Raw genomic sequence first — 21,134 nt, 5'->3', positions numbered from 1 at the left:
AATGAACCCCATACGAGGATCTAGGCTCAAAACAAGGCATTTAGCAATAACTTTCATTAATTGTACAATGACTCCTCCAGAAAGTAAAAACTACGTAACTACTTCCACACAGGCATTGGGCATAAAAAAACTAGCATGAACACAAAAAATGGTGTGTGAAGTGTGCATATGCAAATCTATGAAGTTCGATCGATCATGACTGACCAATGCTTTGAGAAAGTTAAAATTAATAAAAAATTCATAATTCTAATAAGTCAATTCATAAGTCAAAGGCAATAAGGTACTTTTAATTTGATTTGGGAGTTATATTTGAAACTATGAGTGCTAATTGCAATTGCATATGCGATTGTTCTTGCACATTTGCACCCCTTATTGGTCAATATTCCTAAAATTACAAATTTGTATTGCTATTAAGACACACAAAGGGTATTTTAATCTGTTCTTGAATATGTTTTGAGAGTTCTTGAAGTTGTTTCATGTGTTCTTTTGTGTTGATGATTAAAGTTGTATTTTTATTTTTCACCATAGCTAATGCATTGAATACTAGAGATGTTGGTAAATTACCTAACCAACCCGAGAGAAATCCAAAAGCCCAATATTGTCCTAAATAGTCCAATAATATTTATTTTTTAACCATAACCCAATAGAAAGAGTTGTTCATCTGGAAATGATTCATGAATTTCAAGATTTAGAGAAGATTCAACCATTAATCTAGACAGATGATTGGCAACGATATTGTCGGAGCCCTTTCTATCCTTGATTTCAAAGTCAAATTCTTGAAGAAGGCATTTGTTTGTGGTAAAGTCAAAAGTGTGAAAGAATATCTTGTATTTTTTGGAAAAATGAGAAAGAATATAATATTTTGAGAAAGTGAAAAAAAAAAAAAAAAAAAAAAAAAAAGACCAAATAATCTCTTTACTAGCCTTTGTCATCGCCACATACTCTGCCTCTGTAGGAGATAACGCTACAATCCTTGTTAGAGATGGATTTTTTGTCATAGAACAATGAAGAAGCGGATCGGGGGAAAGGGCAAAGAGGAGAAGCTAATTCGTAAGTCCAGGGAAGTCAAACACTTTTTGGATCTAATGAGAGGTCTGGAACGGAGTGACTCCGGGGGCCATTGAAGGGTCGTATCGGAGTTGCTGTCGGAGTTGGTTTAGGAGTTGACGTAGAAGGCAAGTCGGATGAGATCATTATATAAGAGTTTAGTGACTTCGCTAACGAGCGCGTTGAAGCAATCCATATTAAACCACCTAATCCACTGCCATCACTGCCACCATAGCATCAACCAATCGAGCCTTAAACTTCTCTCAAACCCAATCGAATCCTACTCTGCCCGCCTCAACTGTTTCACCATACGGTCAACAATGCGAACAGGTGTCTCAACATAGGTTGTATTAGAGCACAACTGAACCGAAGCTTACCGTCATTGCCAGTCGTTCAGAGCAAGCTGAGAGTTAAATTGGTGAAGGCAGAAGAGTTATGCTGATAGAAGGAGGAGATCCTTGTCTTTTGAGGTAGGGGACCATGTCTTTCTCAAGATTTCTCCACGAAAAGGAACTGCAGCAAATTCAAAAGATTTCTCGATGAGCAAACGAGAGAGATGGTCAGCGACAACATTGTCTCACCACCAGACCAGCATCATCGCATTATCGCCGCCACGGCGAGATCAATCTCAACGTTAACCCCAAACCTCACCTCGTTTTGAGTCTGGATCCTCGTACGGGATTCATTTTCACTTTTCGTCGAATCGTGTACTCTTAGAATTGCCTTCTGGTCGTTTTCCCCTATACAATTCTTGTCATCTCTTACCAGAGAATCGCTCGACAGCAAGTCCTATATTTGTTCCATCTTTGCACACCAATTCCCACAAGGAGATTATACGGATGAGAAAGAGAGTTAGCCAAGAGGCCGCTGTGCTCAAGACTGACCCTGCATTGTCACCCACCACCTAAATTTGTTCCCATGATAGTGGGCAGTATCCGTAGTCTCAAACTCTTTTTTGTTTCATATATGTTTTGGGTAGGGGCTTAATATTTTGTATACAAAGTTTGAGTGAGAGGTAACAGTGCAGATGAATATATGTTTTTGTTTTGGTAAATGAGGAATATGAGAAATGGAATGCATAGATCCTTAATGTTGTGTTACTTTTTGGGAGATTTATATATTGTAATCTCTGACTTAGCCCAATGAGGGAATGGTTAGTGCTCAATTATATGTACTGGGAGAAGTCAATACTTCTAATTTTTGATTAATTCTATATGATACAAGATGCTTAGCTTCATATGTCTCTCAAATCAGTAGTGGTTGGTTGTTGTAACCCATCGGCTGAATTCTTAAGCCCACCACTATACAGCTACCATATCAAGAATTATTGTTGGGAACCAAAGGTCAAGAGTTCGAATGCCCTTGGGACCAATGTTGGGAATTTTTACGATACTTATTCGGTTCAAATGAGATGATGAGATTGATTGGGCATCAGAAATGATCTTCTTATTTATTTATTTTGCTTTCTTTAGGCATTTTTTGTAATTAACATGGCTATTTATTTAAGGTAGCAACATTTCATTCGCTTTGTTAGGTTAGTTTCTTGGGTTGAGTGCAAATTTTGCAGGCCAACACACATTACAAATTTGTTAGTGAGAAGGTATTGTTGAGGTATCATCTCATGTAGTATGCTAATACTAGGATCCAAAATGAGAAAAATTGGCACCTTCCAATCCCAACTAAAAAAGTCCATTGACACATAGTTTAGTCCAGCCCATTGAAATTACTTAAGTTGTCCAAAATTAAATTGTTAAAAAACTAACATATGGTGTTTTATTAAAAATTAACGACCTAAAATTCACTACATAATTTGTTTTTCTAAACTATGTCATTTAACTGACGTAGGCAAGGAAAACTATATCATTTAATTTACAAAAGTATAACATAGGCAGGCGTAGAACCAATGTTTGGCTAGGAGGGCACGCATCCCTCGACCTAGCCTTGCCTATATAGTTAATTTTTTTATTTTCTTACATATATATGAAAATTTGTATACAGTGACTCTAAAATTATTAGTTTCTATCATTTTTTTCCTTCTGTTTTTTTTACTTCTTAAAATTATCCTCCTTCTTCATAATTCTTTTTCCAATTAAAATCCTGTGCCCCTAATATATAATGTTTTACCATTAAAAATACATTATATATAGTGACATGTAGGACTAATCCGAAAGACTTTTCAATTGATAACAATGGAAAAAGGGACCTATAGGGCGAGGGACTTGCAATGCTTGTGGGCTTCGATACAATTCTGGTCGTCTCTTACCAGAGTATCGCCCGGCAGCAAGTCCTACATTTGTTCCATCTTTGCACACCAACTCCCACAAGGAGATTATACGAATGAGAAAGAGAATTAGCCAAGAGGCCGCAGTGCCCGAGACTGACCCTGCATTGTCACCCACCACCTGAATTTGTTCCCATGAGTGAGAAGTATTCATAGTCTCAAACTCTTTTTTGTTTCATATATGTTTTGGGTGGGGGCTTAATATTTTGTGTACAAAGTCTGAGTGAGATGTAGCAGTGCAGATGAATATATGTTTTTGTTTTGGTAAATGAGGAATATGGGAAATGGAAATGCATAGATCCTTAATATTCTGTTGTTACTTTTTGGGAAATTTATATATTGCAATCTTTGACTTAGCCCAATGAGGGAATGGTTAGTGCTCAATTATATGTACTGAGAGAAGTCAATATTTCTAATTTCTGATTAATTCTATATGATACAAGATGTTTAGCTTCATATGTCTCTCTCATCAGCAATAGTTGGTGGTTATAAATTGTAACCCATCGGCTGACTTCCTAAGCCAACCACTATACACCTAAAAAGGAAGGTCTAGAGTTCAAATGCCCATGGGACCATTGTTGAGAATTTTTACGATAATTATTCGGTACATGTGAGATGATGAGACTAATTGGGCATGAGATATGATCTCCTTATGTATTTTGCTTTGTTTAGGCGTTTTTCATAATTAACATGGCTATTTATGTAAGGCAGCAAAGTCCAGCCCATTTCATTGGCTTTCTTAGCTTAGTTTATTGGGTTGAGTGCAAATTTTGCAGCCCAACACACATTACAAATTTGTTATTGAGAAGGTATTGTTGAGGTATCATCTCATGTAGTCCGCAGATACTAGGATCCAGAATGAGAAAATTTGGCACCTTCCAAGCCCAACTAAATAAGCCCATTGACACATAGTTTAGTCGAGCCCATTGAAATTACTTAAGTTATCCAAAATTGAATTGTTAAAAAATTGATATATGGTGTTTTATTAAAAATTAAATAACTTACAATTCACCACATAATTTGTTCTTCTAAACTATGTCATTTAACTTTCGTAGGTAAGGAAACTCTATGTCATTTAATTTACGAAAGTATAACATACACAGTCGCCGAGCCAATGTATGCCCAAGAGGTCACGCGTCCCCTCCCCTAACCATTACAAAAACATTATATATAGTGACTAATCCGAAAGACTTTTCAATTGATAAAAATGAAGTGCACGAATTGTTGTCTTCTTGTTTAATGAAATGGGTCGCATGTTGGTGGTTCACATGGGACATCTCTTGTCCTACCGATGGGATTCAACGGTTACGATTTGTGCAGTGGTCCAAAACATTTTCAAGATAAATAAATAATTATATATCATCATTTGACATACAAAATTAGAGTGGATATGTCTACTTTTTGGTGATATTTTTAGAATTAATGTAATGCATGAGAAGAGATCACCAATATATTGTTTTTAATCTAATCAACAACCATTACTAATTAGTCTAAAAATAAAATGTATCACGAACAAAACGAGTGTACAATTTATGGTCGTGACTACAAATTAAAGTGGTGGTTATGGGTGTTGTGAACGCAGAGATGACTCGGAAAAGCATTTCAATTAATTTAGTGCGAAGCTGCTGTTGACTGCCAACAGAATCACGAGGAATCTGTTACACTACTGACTGATCTAACATATATATACTAGTAGATTATAGACACAACGTGTGTGTATATGTATATATATACGTGTATATATTATGTATATGAAAACAATGCGAAATGATAGAGAAAGAAACGAGGAAGCGAGGGCGACGGCCACGGTCGTGGGATCGGCAACCCAACCGCCTCCTCCGACGAGTTTGCACCGAAGTATCTCTTTGAACTACATATGTCATTAGATGATGGGTCCTTAGCTTTCTGTTTTATTCACGTGGACTTGTTTGAATTCATTCACATAAAAAAATAAAATAAAATAAAATAAAAAATAAAAAATTAATGGAGTGAAAAATTAAAATTAGCGAATATTTTAACTTAAGTAAATGAAATTTTTTGGAAGATCAATTCAGATTCTATAAATATGTAGTAGAGACTACACTCTTCTAAACCTAATTAATACTTTGTCACTAATTTTCTACCAAATTAATTTTCGAAACGATTATAGCTAAATAATTTTAAATTGATTAGATATTCTTTTTAATGTAAGTTAATTACAATGATCTCCTTATGGGGTTTGGACAAATTACTCTTAATGTTTTTTATACAATAGATTTTGTCCTTCCCTTATATAAAAATCAGGATTAATTTTTCACACTTAAATAAAAGGGAAGAGATTCAAAGGAAGTTAAAGTAATAAATGTTAAACGATCTATTTTATATAATTTACCCAAATTTGAATTTTTTTTTTTTTTAAAGTTAATGTAATTTATCCTTTTAATATTTTCGTGTTGATTTTTTGATCTTTAAAATTGTAGAATTTTAGTTGAAAAAAATAAAAATAAAAATAAAAAAACAAAAGGTTAAAGAAAATTATGTACAACATCACAAGCGGAAGTGGTCTTATCGGACAGTGCTGAAAACGTTGGTTGTCGTGTGAGTGTCGGGTTGATGACCTAAAAAGCATGTTTTTGTGGTTCGTTTTAAGGCTTCCCTCACCAATCTACCCTCCATCATATACATGAAAGGCACTACCCTTCACTCGAAGGCGAAAACTCATCCGGCCACTTTGAGTGGGGACTTGGACCTATTCATTTGCCTAATCAAATCCGGCGACTCATCTTCTGTTCCTACAAACATTTTGAAAGGTAATTCCACAGGGATTTCTGAACTATCAAAATTTCGTATTAAAATTCATTTGTAATAGATCACACGACCATCTATCATAATTTACTAACTTTAAGTTGTGATATTTTTAGCTCTACTACATTTAAGTTATGATATTTTAAGCTGATTTTTTTTTTTTTTTTTTTTTTACAGTGTAATCATTATTTTTTTCCACCCAAAATATGCTAATTTAAAATAGAGCTCATGACAATTATCATGAAATCAATCTCACATTAACATTACTCAAAATAATATATGAAATACAGACCTGTTTGTTTCGATTTCAGGTAAAATGTATTATTTTATTTTTATTTTTTGATATTTGGCAAAGGTTGAGGTCGATTTCATCGGGTGGAGCGTGTAAAATAGTTTATTGATGAATAAATTATTTTTGTTAAATTTTAATATTTTTTTTCTTCCTAAATATTTTACGACAACCAAACTCCTTAAAATATAAAAATATTTCTCAAGCAGGTATAGTAGTAAAACCCGATTAGTTGCTTCCAAAATCATTTACAGTGAGGTGTATTAGAAAACAGTGGGAGAACTAATGACAGACTTGATTCACTTGACCATGTGCTTTAAAAAGTTCACAAATAAACCAAATTTTAAAAAAGAAAAAAAATAATAATAATAACTTGCAGGTATGATGAGGATTACCAGGCTCGTAAAACACATTCCTTATCTACAAAATATATCCATTCTGAACTTCACAGTGTCGCATTTAAACATCCAATTTGTATCATTTGTCTCATAAACTTGGCTAAATTTTACAAATTAACAAAAATAATTGAATGATAAATATTTTCATGAATTTGGAATTGGAATTCCCCTAAATTGTAGCAAAGATTTGGATTTCAAAGTTGAATTTTCATATATTGTTTGACAAATTCAAAATTGAACTACCTACCAAAAATTCAAATTTAGCTGAATATACAAATAAATTTCCAATTTTTTAAGAACACCATGTTGAAATTCTTTAAAGCTGCGGCACTTGCTAAACTATTTCTTCCTTTTGAACCATACGGGCAGAGGGAGGGGTGGGTGAGAGGGTGCATGGCCACCCAAACTTTTCGACACCATTTTATATTTTTAATAATACCATTCTAATGACAGATGTATTTCTCTTGCAAAATTAATTTTAATTTTATTTATTTATTTATTTATTATTATTTAAACTCAAGTGTTTGATACACCATTTTAATAAACATAAGATTTGTTAGTGATCCATGTAAGTGATCCATGTAAAAAATGATTACATTACTATTGTATAAATTCCTATTCTAAATAGATAAAAATATTTGTCATTTCCATTCTAAATTCGTTAGAGATGATATCAGGAATACAATTCTTCTTTTAATTCTTCTTTTGTGGTGATGTCTCGAGTAATCATGATTTCAGTAGATAAGTACCTAGTATCTTCCTATACCTTATATGATTATGAATGCAAATTAATAAAGATTAATCATCTTAAAGTTGAATAATCTGAAGTTTTTTTTTTTTGGGCACCAGGAACTCCCCTAGGCAGAACTCCTTCTATACCCACTCTAAGTTACAAATCTGGGATGTTGTTGACAGCTCACACCTCAACACGAATAATCTGAAGTTGAATATTGATTATGAATCATATTCGTCCATTACTTGTATTGATAAAAGTTATCAAAAGCCACTTCTACTTGGGTGGAAATATATTTTTGTTGTGACAATTTTTTTTATAATTTTAATCTTGCTCTGAATTCAAAAGACAAACATTTACATGTATATATAGACATTTATTCTTAAATGGACATTATAATCGATGATTGAGATTTACTTTCTAAAACTCAACTCAACTATATATATATATATATATATAGGATACCAAAGGCGGCATGGGTCGGATCTAACCCACGTGATGAAGAATGGGCCAGGCAAATCGCTTGGGCCCAAATCAAGTTGTCGTGAGGCAAGCCCAATGCCGAAGAGTGAAGTTGAAGGCCTGAAAGATGAATAGATCCATGGATACAAAAGCCTCAATGATGAGCCCAATGGAGGAAGTTAGTTAAGGATCTTCTAGAACATTGTAAACAATCTATAAATAGGTGAAAAATGAAGGAAAAAGGGGATCGAAATATTTGAAGTGTAATGAAACTCTGTCAATTTAGAAAGAGAAAATTTCTTGCATCTTCAATGGCGCCGTCCATGGGAATCGACGAGAGTTCATTGATGATTCACTCAGATTGATTTGATCTAGTAGTGTAGTGCGTGAAGACGAAGCCTGATCATTGAAGGCGGAATCAAGATCGGTGAAATCATGATCGGAGAAGTTGGCGTTCGATCTACGCAGTTCTGATTTGTGCTTGTTTTGGAAAGCTCTGCGGTCGAAAGTTGCTGAGATTGCTGAATTTGGCAAGTTCGTCGCCGGAGCAACTCAAATCTAGTTAATCACAATCAAAATTCAGCTGAGCTAGAATCCAGATCTAGAGCGTCAGCATTGGCAAAACTCAGATTTGATCAGAAATTTGCGGTTGATGACTTTGCTACAATCCAGAATGATGATCAGAGAAGAGAGTTCGAATCCAGTGGAGAATAACCAGCAGATGAAGCTTGATGAACTGATGAACATGATTGAGGCACTGAGAAAAGAAAATGCAGAGTTGAGAGCTGGAATGGAATGCCGAGAGGTTCCAGTTGCGCCGCGACCGCCTCCGATGGGTGAAAGAGGCGTACGACCTGATGACGCATATCAAGGTGAGCAAGAAGGAGATAACCACGTCAATCTCCACCGCGAGGAGGTTAGGATGGAGAATTTATCGCCAAACGCTCGTCGAGCTGAGGATCGAGAAGGATCTGTACATCTCGATCCACATCGTGAGCATATCAGGCGAGACAAAAATACAACTTTCAATCTGCATCAGGAAAGGCACAACCACGAACAGGATATGGAGTTTGATTGTCACAAGATTAACTCGCCGTGGCAGAAACAATTCACTAAGGAAAGGTCGTTCGATCCACCTTATCGGCCTTCAATGGCCACATATGATTATAGGAATTCGGACAGAAGATCTACAGATCAAAGAGTTGTCATGAGGTTTGAAAGAGAGAATGAGGCCCTCCATTCGGTAGCACGGACGATTGATTCGCCGTTTACTGACGAGATCCTGAATGCTCCAAGCCCGAGGAAGTTTTCCATGCCTATTTTCATTCTGTTCGACGGAACGACCGATCCGATTGATTATGTGTGATACCCCTCGATTCTAGAGCCACGGGTAATCAAGTCCGAGCACAGATCCGAGGGAATATCAAACAATTAATATTTTTAAAGCGAACACAGAATACAAAATTGAATTTAAGAAATAAAGTTTAATAGCTGACGGAAACTAAATTAAATCCTTTAACAATAAATACTTAAATTCGGTAATCCAAAACTCCATCAGTTTAACAACTCGGGAATCCATCTCTAGTGGACCCCTAATAAAAATCCCAAACTGAATGAAAGTAAGATCTGAAGATAAAATCCAAATCTAATATCTGGAAAGAAGTCCTACATCGTCGGTAGAATGGAAGACCGTCTCTGCTCAGCACGAACAAGCTCTAGACTGGAAATGTCCGATACCTGAAAAATGATGAGTGGGTCAGGCCTACATGCAAGTTCTATACTACTACTACCCAAGCAGAGACCCGATACGCATGTACATCCTAACCAATCCAACAATAGTTAATAGTCCGTAAATAAATATATATATATATATATATATATATATATATATATATATATATATAATCACACTACAGGACTCTCACTGGACTACAGGCCCGTCTCAACCTGACTAGTAGGCACCATGCTAAAACGCACCCAAAGGTGGGCATGACTACCTAGTCCTAGCAGGGTACATATCAAACCATCATAGCCAGCTATGCATCCCAATGCATATACGCTCCCTAACCAACGACTCTGAGACTCAGACTCATATCGTGGTATCATAAAAATATATTTAAATTCCATTCCAAACCAAAGTGCCACTCAATTATTTATTGATCTGACACAAAATATAGGTAGGACTTAACTTTTGTAGTTAATCCGTCCCTTAATCCAGAGTAGGTAGGACTTAGCATTTTTGAGCTAATCCCCCTAGTATGACACTGTCCCATACCGGTACATACGATCCATCCATCCAGTGTTGATAATATAAAAGACAGTAAGCATTACAATATCAACAAATTCATAAATAGTCTAATACCATCCATCCAATTGTTGATAAAACAGATGACATTATAAACATCAATACCAACACATCCATAACAAGTACAGCAAGAAGGTATAAATAGCATGCTTGTCATACACGAACAGTACATAATTCTCTTAATAGTTTAGAAACGTAGGGCACAAGTGTAATCCATCCTTTAATCCCCTATCTACATACTAATGTCAATATTAGAATTAATATGCTCACTTAAACCATTCCATATCATCCGGTAAGTTGATAATACAAAACATTGAATGTAAATACCAACTAAACCATATTAAGCAGTGTCAAAATATATGATCGAGCATGTTTAACTTACACACTTCTTAATTATCCAAGAACTGAAAATACATTTTGATATATGTAGACGTCAGTTTGTCCATTACAAATATATAATCATTCTGTAATCTAATATGCTTAATTTGAATTACAGAAATATGATTAAACAATATGTCCATTCCCAGATAAATAGCAACCCATAAGGCTCTGCACTTGAAATCCTCTACCTCCAAAAACAATTCACAAGTTCCCTTAAAACCATAACAGTTTAATCTACCGATTTCCTTGTGATTTATTATATATTAACACACCCTCAGAATTTCTTAATAAGACTTAGATGCTACTGAAAAATCCCTGTGTAGCTCCTAATTGCATCTGAAAACACCAAATTCTGAAACCCGTAGCCAAAACCATCACTGAAAAGGCGAAAAACTGAAACCTGTTGAAGGAGCCGGCTCCACACAAAGTGGAGCCGCCTCCACTACCAAGTAGAGCCTGCTCCACTTTTTAATTGAGCCTGCTCTACTTGAAATAGAGCAGGCTCCTTCCCCTGTGCGTCATCTTCTCCAGTTCCGGCGGTGTCCGACATCTGTATTCCTCCGACTAAGTTTATTACTGATTAAAACTAAGTCTTAGGGTGTTCCAAAGTTAATTAAATTCATAACTTATTAACCAAATCATATGGAACAAGAATTACACAAAACTGCTTCTAAGTGGATTAAAATCCATACAAGAACACATACTGTTTCAGGTATCTAGCCCTACGACCCAGATTAATTTTAATATTTCCCACTATGTTTTAGAACTATTAAAATTCTTAATCCTTCAATTGAAATCATTAAAATCGTGAATTAAGTAAAAAAAAAACAGTAAAATCACAACACTGTAAAACAAACAATTTAACAGATCATACACATATGGTTATTAAACAATGCAAGCATGCGAACCAGATTTGTTTTAATCCTTATTTCATCCTGAGATTGTGTTAGGGATGCAAAGAACACAAGTCAAAGAGGTAGAGCTAGTTATAAAACTTGCCTGTGAGACTCGGTTCAGAAATCTCAGAGCCTTTCTTCTAAGTTTTCCCGGCGCCCCTTTGGTTTTCCTTCTCTCTGTTTCTTGTTTCCAGTATGCCGTGAATAGGACTTTTAAAGCCCTAGGCAGATGCTCATTACATATATTTATAGGTTTTCACAAAACCCTAATCCATGTCTAATTCGGCCCATAAGCAAACCTAGGATATACAATGTCGGCTGCCTATGAAAACTATAAACCCCATGAAAATATATTCACGTTGCCACCTAACTAAAACCAACTAAATGTAATTTAACTAATCTAATTAAATTTAATTTTAACTTAACACAATTAAACCCATATGTAAGACAATTAAATAAATTAACTCAATTACATGCAAGTAACCTAAACCAGTAATCAAATGCAACAATTAAATCCATCACCAATCCAATTAAATTAAAACAAAACAAATTTATTAAACAATTACATCCAATAATTAAAACCCAATTAAATAAACAATTAAATAAAAACAAATAAAATAAAACAAACAAAGAAAAACAAGTCATTTAAATAATTCACAATTAAATCAACAAATTCACAACTAAATCAATAAAACACAATTTAAACAATTAAATAAATTCCCAAAGTATCCTTGTTAAATTAGGGGTATTACATTATGTATATCATATTTAGTTGAAGATGGCACTGAACACAGAGAATGATCCTTTGATGTGCAAATGTTTTCCTACAAGCTTAGCTGGACTGGCGCTCAACTAGTTTAAGAACCTGCCGAAGGGCTCAGTGGACAGCTTCCGTAGCTTGTGTGATCGGTTCATAAGCCAATACTATGGGAATAAGCGCCCGGCAAAAGATATCTCTAGCTTGTTCACCATGAAACAGCATGATGATGAGCGTCTCCAAGCTTTTCGTACCAGGTTTAACCTAACTAAGAGCATGGTGATAGAGTGTCATCCTTCCACAACAGTTCAGGCGTTCAAGTTAGCTATGACCCGAGGGACACTATTCCATACCAATCTGATGGTGAACAACCCGAAGACAATGGACGAGCTGAATGAGAGAGCTGATGGTTTCGTGCACCAGGAAGAGGAAGAAACAGCTAATGCTAGGAAGACGTCTATCATCTCCACGGAAGAGAAGTCCAAAGCGAAGATACGGCAGAAGCAAGTTCCTACGCAGCGTCAGACCTCCTGGAAGACAGAGAAGAGACCTAGGGAGGATGACTTGGTTACTTCACTCAAAGTTACACTGGTAAAGCTATACCAAGAGAACAAAGATAAGTTTTGCCCTCCCTTGCCAATTAGACAACCTCTTGAACAGAGGGATCAATCTAAACATTGTGTTTTTCATAGTGATTTTGGTCATCAGACTAATGAATGCAGGAACTTAAGGAGACAAGTGGAGATGCTAATCGCTAGGGGAGAGTTTGCAGGGTATGTTCAAGGACCAACCCAAGAGCAGAATCGACCAATTGTGCAAGTCAAAAAAAATCAAAAGTCGAATCACCATAACACTCAGCCCGTTTGGATTATAAATGCTATTCATGGTCGACCTAAACGAGCCGAAGAGTCCAAAGAATTGACCCGAACGCATCTTTGACAAGCACAAATGAAGAGAAGAATAGGTAGTGTCAACACTTTGCACCAGCAGAGCGCATCAACACAGATAAGATTCGATATAGCGGACTTGATGCGAGTTCAGATCCCTCATGAAGACCCCCTGGTGTTAGTTTAACAGTGGCAGAGTGTTTGGTATGAAGGGTGCTAATTGATCCAGGAAGCAATGCCAATATCATGCATAGAGTCACCTTCGATCGGCTGGAAATCAAGCAAGAAGAGCTCAAGTGTACTGGGAATCCACTGTTGGGATTTGATGGAAAACGAGTTGAACCGATCGGTACAGTAGAATTGCTTGTTCGGGCAGCCGAACGGGACCTTATCGAGAGCTTTGTAGTGGTGGAAATCCATCCCTCTTACAATCTACTGATGGGGAGAGGGTGGATTCATAGGGTACAGGGAGTCCCATCGACCTTGCACAAAGTGATGAGATGCTTGGGTCCGGACGGGAACAAAGTGATTGACATCCATGGAGATCAGGTTGCCGCAAAAGAGTGTTACTCAGTGACTTTGAAAGCTGCAGGGAAAGGGAAAGCTCCCATTCGCCCAGCTATCCCACAATAGCAATTAAAGAAACCTCCCCCCGGCACGAGTGGGGAGGAGCTTCCGGTGCAAACCGAGGAACCCCTAGTTGAAGTTTAAATTGATCATTTAAGGCCAGATCGAATCACAAAGGTAGGTTCAGGGTTTGCCGAGGAAGAAAAATGTCGATTGGTTGATTTCCTCTCCCAGAATGCCGATGTATTCGCTTGGAGCCTTCTCGACATGTCAGGGATCGACCCCTCAGTCTTCTGCCATTCTCTTAATCTAGATCCGAATGTCAAGCCAGTGAGGCAGAAGTAAAGAAGTTTTACCCCGGAGCGCAACCAGATCATTACAGACGAAGTTAATCGATTGCTGGAGGCTGGGTTCATTAGAGAAGTACAGTACCCGGACTGGTTGTCGAATGTGGTTGTAGTGCAAAAGAAGAATGGAAAATGGAGAGTTTACATTGATTTCACTAATCTGAACAAAGCCTGCCCAAATGATAGTTTTCCACTTCCAAAGATTGATCAAATAGTGGATGCAACAACCGGGTATGAGCGACTGACCTTTCTGGATGCATATTCATGCTACAATCAAATCCCAATAGACCCAGGCAATAAGGAAAAGACTTTTTTTGTCACTGAACGAGGGATCTATTGTTACAAAGTTATGTCGTTCGGACTGAAGAATGCTGGAGCCACGTACCAGAGGTTGGTTAGCAAATTTTTAAGGATCAAATGGGTAGGACAGTAGAGGCTTACATCGACGACATGGTGGTCAAAAGCAGACAAAAGGACCATCACTTACAACATTTACAGGAGGTGTTCAGCGTGCTAAGAAAGTATGGAATGAGGCTGAATCCAACTAAATGCTCGTTCGGCGTGGGATCCGGGCAATTCCTTGGCCACGTGGTCAACAACAGAAAAATTGAGGTTAGTCCAGCCCAAGCGGAAGCTTTGCTAAAAAATGTTGAACCAAGTACTATCAAAGAAGTCCAAGCTCTCACCGAACGCATAGCAGCACTGAGTCTATTCATTTCTAAGTTATCCGACCGATGCAAACCATTCTTCGATATAATCAGGGGTCATGGAAAACAGTCCTGTGGGGATGAGCAAAGACAAACGCTGATCAAGCTGAAAGAATATATGCGGAACCCACCAGTCCTGAACGCCCCAGTGCCAGGCGAAAAGCTTTTCCTGTACCTTAGAGTTTCTAACATTGCAACCAGTGGTGTGCTGATATGATGTGCTGAGGTAAGCAATTCCCGGTTTTTTATATAAGCAAAACGTTGACCAAGCCAGAGAAAAGGTATTCAAAGGCCGAACGAGTAATCTTATCCTTGGTAAACGAAAAAAGGAAGCTCAGGCATTACTTTGAGTCTCATCCTATAGTCGTCCTGACCACATTTCCTATAAGGGTGATCCTGCATAAGCCCGATTTGTTCGGACGAATGACGAAGTAGGCAATAGAGCTTAGTTCTTTTGACATAGCTTATGAACCCCGAATGGCTATTAAAGGGCAAGCTGTGGCTAATTTCTTACTGGAATGTGATGTAGATGAGCCAGATGAATGCCTTGAAGAATCTTCATGGAAGCTCTTCGTTGATGGCTCCTCAAATCAGATGGGGGCAGGAATCGGAATCGAGTTACAAACACTAGAAGGCACTACACTGAGCCAAGCGATTAGGCTTGAGTTCAAAGCAACCAACAATGAAATAGAGTATGAAGCGCTGCTGGCTGGCTTAAGGTTGGCCAATGAGCTAAAGGTCAAAAGTTTAGTTGCCTTCAGTAATTCGCAGTTAATAATTCGACAAGTAACTGGGGAATATTGAACAAAGGATGAGACAATGGAGGCATACCACTCCGCTGTTATGCAAGAAGCTAGAAGCTTCAATCGGATCAAGTTCATTCAATTGCCGAGGGAGCGTAATGAAGATGCCGATCGGTTAACCTGTAGTGCGTCAAGTTCAGGTGAAACATTGGCAAGGGTAATTCCAATCGGGGTGCTATGCCAGCTATCTATCCTTGAGGAACCGTCAAGTTCGGACCCATGGCAGGTGAATGCTATACCATGTGAACCGAGTTGGATAGATCCAATTATTACGTATATACAGGATGGTATTTTGCCAAAACAGAGGGATGAAGCAAGAATGATCAGATCGAATGCTGCAAAGTATGCCATAATGCACAACCAACTTTACAGGAGGTCTTATTTAGGACCATACTTAAAATGTGAAACCCCTGCAGAAGCTCAGCAGATATTGCGGACTATCGATGAAGGGGTTTGTGGCAATCATTCAGGGGGAAGGTCTCTAACACATAAGGCGATGACACAGGGTTACTTCTGGCCGAATATGGTACGAGACGCAGAGGAATTTTCGCAAAGTTGCGATAAGTGTCAAAGGTTTGGACCACTGATCTACCAACCACCAGAAGATTTGCACGTAATGGCCAAACCATGGCCTTTCGCGTAATGGGGGATAGATGTGGTTGGCCCGTTACCGACCGCCAGATCGCAAAATAAGTACGTTCTGCTTGCAACAGACTACTTTACCAAATAAGTGGAGGCAGAACTGTATCCCAGTGTAACTCAGACCCATGTGAGACGCTTCATCTGGAACAATATCATTTATCGATTTGGTGTGCCGAGGTTAATCATCATGGATAATGGAACTAACCTTGATTGTAAGCAGGTGAGGGAGTTGCTGGACGAATATGGAATTAATCAAAAGTTAGCGGCGATCAGCCACCCACAGGCGAATGGTCAGGCTGAAATCACAAACAGAACGATCTTTGTTTATATAAAGAAGAAGCTTGAAGAAGAGAAAGGGAAGTGGTTGGATGAACTCCCGAACGTCCTGTGGGCGTATAGAACAACTCCAAGACGACCGACTCGAGAAAGCCCATTCGCCATGGCATATGGTACTGAGGCAATAATACCGATAGAACACCAAGTTCCTACCATTCAGAGTTTAGCGTGGAATCAGGAGCAGAATGATCATATGCTGAAATTCAACCTCAACCTGCTTGAAGAAAAGAGGAATGGTGCAGCAGTAAGGCTCACATCATATCAACAAACGCTCATGAACAGTCACAACAGAAAGGTGAGGCATAAGGGTTTTGCACCTGGTGATTTGGTTCTGAAAAGAAAAATTGGTATTATTAAGAAAATTGTGTCACCATGGAAAGGTCCGTATAGAGTTGCAGAGGTTATCGGAAAGGGGGCATATGTCTTAGAGACCATGGCTGGAAGGCTGGTAAACAAGCCTTGGAATGCCACTTCTTTAAAAAGGTATTATCAATAAAAATTGAGTTTCAGTTTAACCAATGTCTACCTTCAATTGTATACTTGCAAGAGAGCAAAACTTTGAAAGATTTATAAAAAAGTACCGTCTTCTTCTAAACAAGGTGACTGAGTATGAGCAAAGTCAAGTGGTAAGTGACATTCTAGCCGAACGCCAGGCACTTAAGCAAAGTAAGTGGCAACTGGCACCACGAGCCGAACGCCAAACACTTGCTAAAAAATAATGAAAAAGCCAAGTGGAAAGTGGCATTCTAGCTGAGCGTCAGGCACTTAAGCAAAGTAAGTGGCAACTGGCACCATGAGCCGAACGCCAAACACTTGCTAAAAAATAATGAAAAAGCCAAGTGACAAGTGGCATTCTAGCCGAGCACCAGACATTTAAATAAAGTAAGTGGCAGCTGGCACCACGAGTCGAACGCCAAACACTTGCTAAAAAAAATAATGAAAAAAGCCAAGTGGCAAGTGGCATTCTAACTGAGCGCCAGACACTTAAGCAAAGTAAGTGGCAACTGGCACCACGAGCCGAACGCCAAATACTTGCTAAAAAATAATGAAAAACCAAGTGGCAAGTGGCATTCTAGCCTAGCGCCAGACACTTAAGCAAAGTAAGTGGCAGCTGGCACCACAAGCCGAACGCCAAACACTTGCTAAAAAAAAAAATAAGGAAAAAGCCAAGTGGCAAGTGGCATTCTAGCCGAGCGCCAGACACTTAAACAAAGTAAGTGGCAACTGGCACCACGAGCCGAACGCCAAATACTTGCTAAAAAATAATGAAAAAACCAAGTGGCAAGTGGCATTCTAGCCGAGCGCCAAGCACTTACTAAAAGTAATGAAAAAGACAAGTGGTTGGTGTTATGAGCCGAAGGCCACACACTTGTGTTAAACAAAAATTATTATTAAGTACTACCAAGTGATGCAGAGATTCAGATCAGATGTAGTCAAAAAGTATCCTTTCATTCATATTAAGCTGAAAGATTACAAAGAGATACATAAGATGAGTACAATCAAGTTCTATCTGTCTCCTTGTTCACTTGTTCACCCTCAGCAGCCTCCCCAGGATGGTTAGCATTCCCCTCCCCATCATTGGTAACGACATTCCTGTGAGGGGGGGAGTCAAGTTGAATCACCACTTCATTCTACTGAGTTCCACCTTCAGTGGAAGTCACAAGGGGAATTACAGTAAAGAGAGGAGATATGTCTAAAGGCTGAGTGGGAGGAGAAACAGGGATAACTCCAGATGAGGCAATCCCATCACATTCTTCAAAAATGTGTTCGGCAGGAGTGGGGTCTGGATCAGCATAGACTCCTAGAGGATCAATTCCCAGCTCCTTGTCAACATCATCCAGGCCTGTGCCTGAGATTGTCTGACCCTTAGCTAGAAGGCAATCGTTGAAACCTTCTCGATATCCTTCGGCATACCTGAGGGCCCCAGTGCGAGAAAAATGACTGTGCAGAGCCATCATCCCTCCATTGACCCTGCCGATGACACCAAGCAGGGCATTACGCTCATCCAGAGCCCTCTTTTCAAAGGCCATACACTCTGCTTGTTCATCATGAAGCAGGCGCTGAAGATTGTCTCTTTCAGCCTTGAGCGCTTCGCGCTCGGTCTGCCAGACACTCTTTTCGATCTGAAGGGCGTCTTTTTCGTCTTAAAGGGAGTTTATTTCCTTCTTCAAACTATCCATTTTCCTTCTCAACCTTATCCAACTGCACCATGAGTTTAGCATTTTTGGTGCTGATGATCTTGTTCTCTTTGTGACCCACTTCAACGTCTTTGGCAAACTTTCGTACCTTAGCATTGGCAGCCTCAACATGTTTTTGCATGGCCATCATGCCAAAGAGAGTCTGTAAAACAATGCATGAGTACTAATTAAACCGAATGCATGTCTGTAGGAATTGTAATGTAAAGACATTTCAAATGCAACAAAGAGAAGGGTAGGGAATTACCTCCATAGCCGCAAGGGGAAAACGGCTGAAGACCTCCTTCTGAGATAGAGATTTGGCAACCTCAATGTCTTTGGGATCCGTCAGCTCGGACTAGTTTGGGGGTCCACAGAGCCTCTCCAAAAGAGGAACTAGTGGCATTGCTGGACCCGAAAGGAGCAGTTGGCCTAACCTGAGGAGGGATAAGCAAACCAGGCCCGGAGGTAAGAATCCTCCTTGTCAGATGAGCGTCATCAGGGTTACCTTCGCTTTCAGGCTGAGGCCTTTTTCCCCATTCTTTATCCTGAACGGATGCAATGAGGACAGTGGTACTCCGAGTTTGAGGGACGGAGTTCTGGTTAATAGGTAGAGTGGTGACGATCGGGCAAACAGTCACCACGTTCGGGGTAATGCTGGATGTGGTGGCAGATGAAGATGCTGAAGCTGGAGAAGAAGAAGCTGCGGGAGCAGTATTGACCCTGGGAGGATCCTTCCTCCTACTGAAGGATGGAATCCGAAGCTGGCTCATTGTGGTACCGAGGAGAGATATATCACTTAAATTCTCGAATGTGAGGAGTTCTGAATAGGAAGGGATGTCGTTCAGAACGTAGTCCTTCAGGTAGTTGGTCCTATCCCTGCAAATGTTATAACTAAGTTCGTTATCCTGCGGGATACCCAAAGAATTGCAAAGAAACGAACAGAATCGAGGAATGCAAATTTCACAAGGGCAATCTATCTTATGGGTTTTGAATTTCTTATACGAAGACACGGAGCATTCGCCGAATGCGGTAGGGATAGGATAGTCCTTGGCAGCCGGAGTAAACCAAGCACCCCGAACGCCAACAATACCCTTTTTTCCACCCCTTTTCAGAATTAAGCTTGTCTGTACAGATGGATTTCTTTTCCAGAGGGTAAAGATGGTAATATGCATCCTCCAGCCTAATTTTGCTGACCTTGTAACAGAGGAAAAGATCAACCAAGTCAAGATCTAGGCCTCTGTCACGATTCAGAAGTAACAGAATGGACAGAACCCTAACAAAATTGGGGTTAACTTGAAGAGGAGAAAGTTTCAACCTATTGAACACGTAGCAGAAGAAAGGGTGAAGAGGGAATCTAATAATGTTGAGGTGATGAAGGGAAAACAAGACTTCGCCGAGAAGAAGACCGGCAATAGTTCTGACATTAACGTCTTTGGGACATTCTCTAAGGTGAATATTGGAAGGAAGATAGAGCTTCATACGTAGAATATCCAAATCTATAGGCATGATGCTGATGATTATGATCTTTGGGAAAATGTGCAAATACTTTAAGAAAAAGAAACAGAACTAACCTTGAAAAGATGAAGATCAGCGAGGGATGTTGCAAAAGAATTGAGAGTGAAGAACCTTTCATTGGATTCGTCGGAGAGTATCTGGATTGACTAGAAAAATCTAAGTTGCCTTGAGAGAACAAACTGAAATCGATTGACAGTGATTTGTGGGGGGTACGACAAGGGAAGATGTGGATATGAATGAGTGGTTTATAAAGGGGAAGTGGTCCCGCTAACCAAGGCGTCAGGGAGTTAAGAAGATTCAAATTTCAAAGACAATAATTCCGAGGCCAACTGCTTGATGCCACACGTGATCATCTCGACCCGTCGAATCATCATTAGCCATCAAGTCATCATTAGGTCTATTGATAATCACACCCTAATTAATAAGGGAGTGATTATGGGGGCAGATGAGGATACCAAAGGCGGCATGGGACGGATCTAACCCATATGATGAAGAATGGGCCAGGCAAATGGCTTGGGCCCAAATCAAGCTATCGTGAGGCAAGCCCAATGCCGAAGAGTGAAGCTGAAGGCCTGAAAGATAAATAGATCAATGGATACAAAAGCCTCAATGATGAGCCCAATAGAGGAAGTTAGTTAGGGATCTTCTAGAACATTGTAAACAATCTATAAATAAGTGAAAAATGAAGAAAAAAGGGGATCGAAATATTTGAAGTGTAATGAAACTCTGTCAATTTAGAGAGAGAAAATTTCTTACATCTTCATATATATATTTACAAAACTCTCAAACTTATAGAAGTTTCTCTAATCAAGAAATTTAC

The 21,134-nt window shown here is 38.8% G+C and overlaps 2 protein-coding genes across 2 annotated transcripts; both read left to right on the top strand.

The window, feature by feature from the left end:
- Nucleotides 1-15,660: 15,660 nt before the first annotated feature.
- LOC132269773 (uncharacterized) lies at nt 15,661-16,287 on the top strand. The gene has a single exon (XM_059771020.1). It carries the CDS (start codon nt 15,661-15,663, stop codon nt 16,285-16,287), a length of 627 nt encoding a protein of 208 aa, XP_059627003.1.
- Nucleotides 16,288-16,725: 438 nt separating this feature from the next.
- Nucleotides 16,726-18,183, top strand: LOC132269772 (uncharacterized). Its single transcript, XM_059771019.1, has 2 exons — nt 16,726-17,070; nt 18,037-18,183. The coding sequence occupies exons 1-2, from the start codon at nt 16,726-16,728 to the stop codon at nt 18,181-18,183; spliced, it is 492 nt and encodes a 163-aa protein (XP_059627002.1).
- Nucleotides 18,184-21,134: the final 2,951 nt, after the last annotated feature.

Source organism: Cornus florida, unplaced genomic scaffold, assembly GCF_030987335.1.
Source record: "Cornus florida cultivar Cherokee Brave unplaced genomic scaffold, ASM3098733v1 CherokeeBrave_3.0.0_Hap2_Chr08, whole genome shotgun sequence".
Taxonomy (NCBI): domain Eukaryota; kingdom Viridiplantae; phylum Streptophyta; class Magnoliopsida; order Cornales; family Cornaceae; genus Cornus; species Cornus florida.
This window is presented reverse-complemented; position numbering and strand designations above follow the sequence as displayed.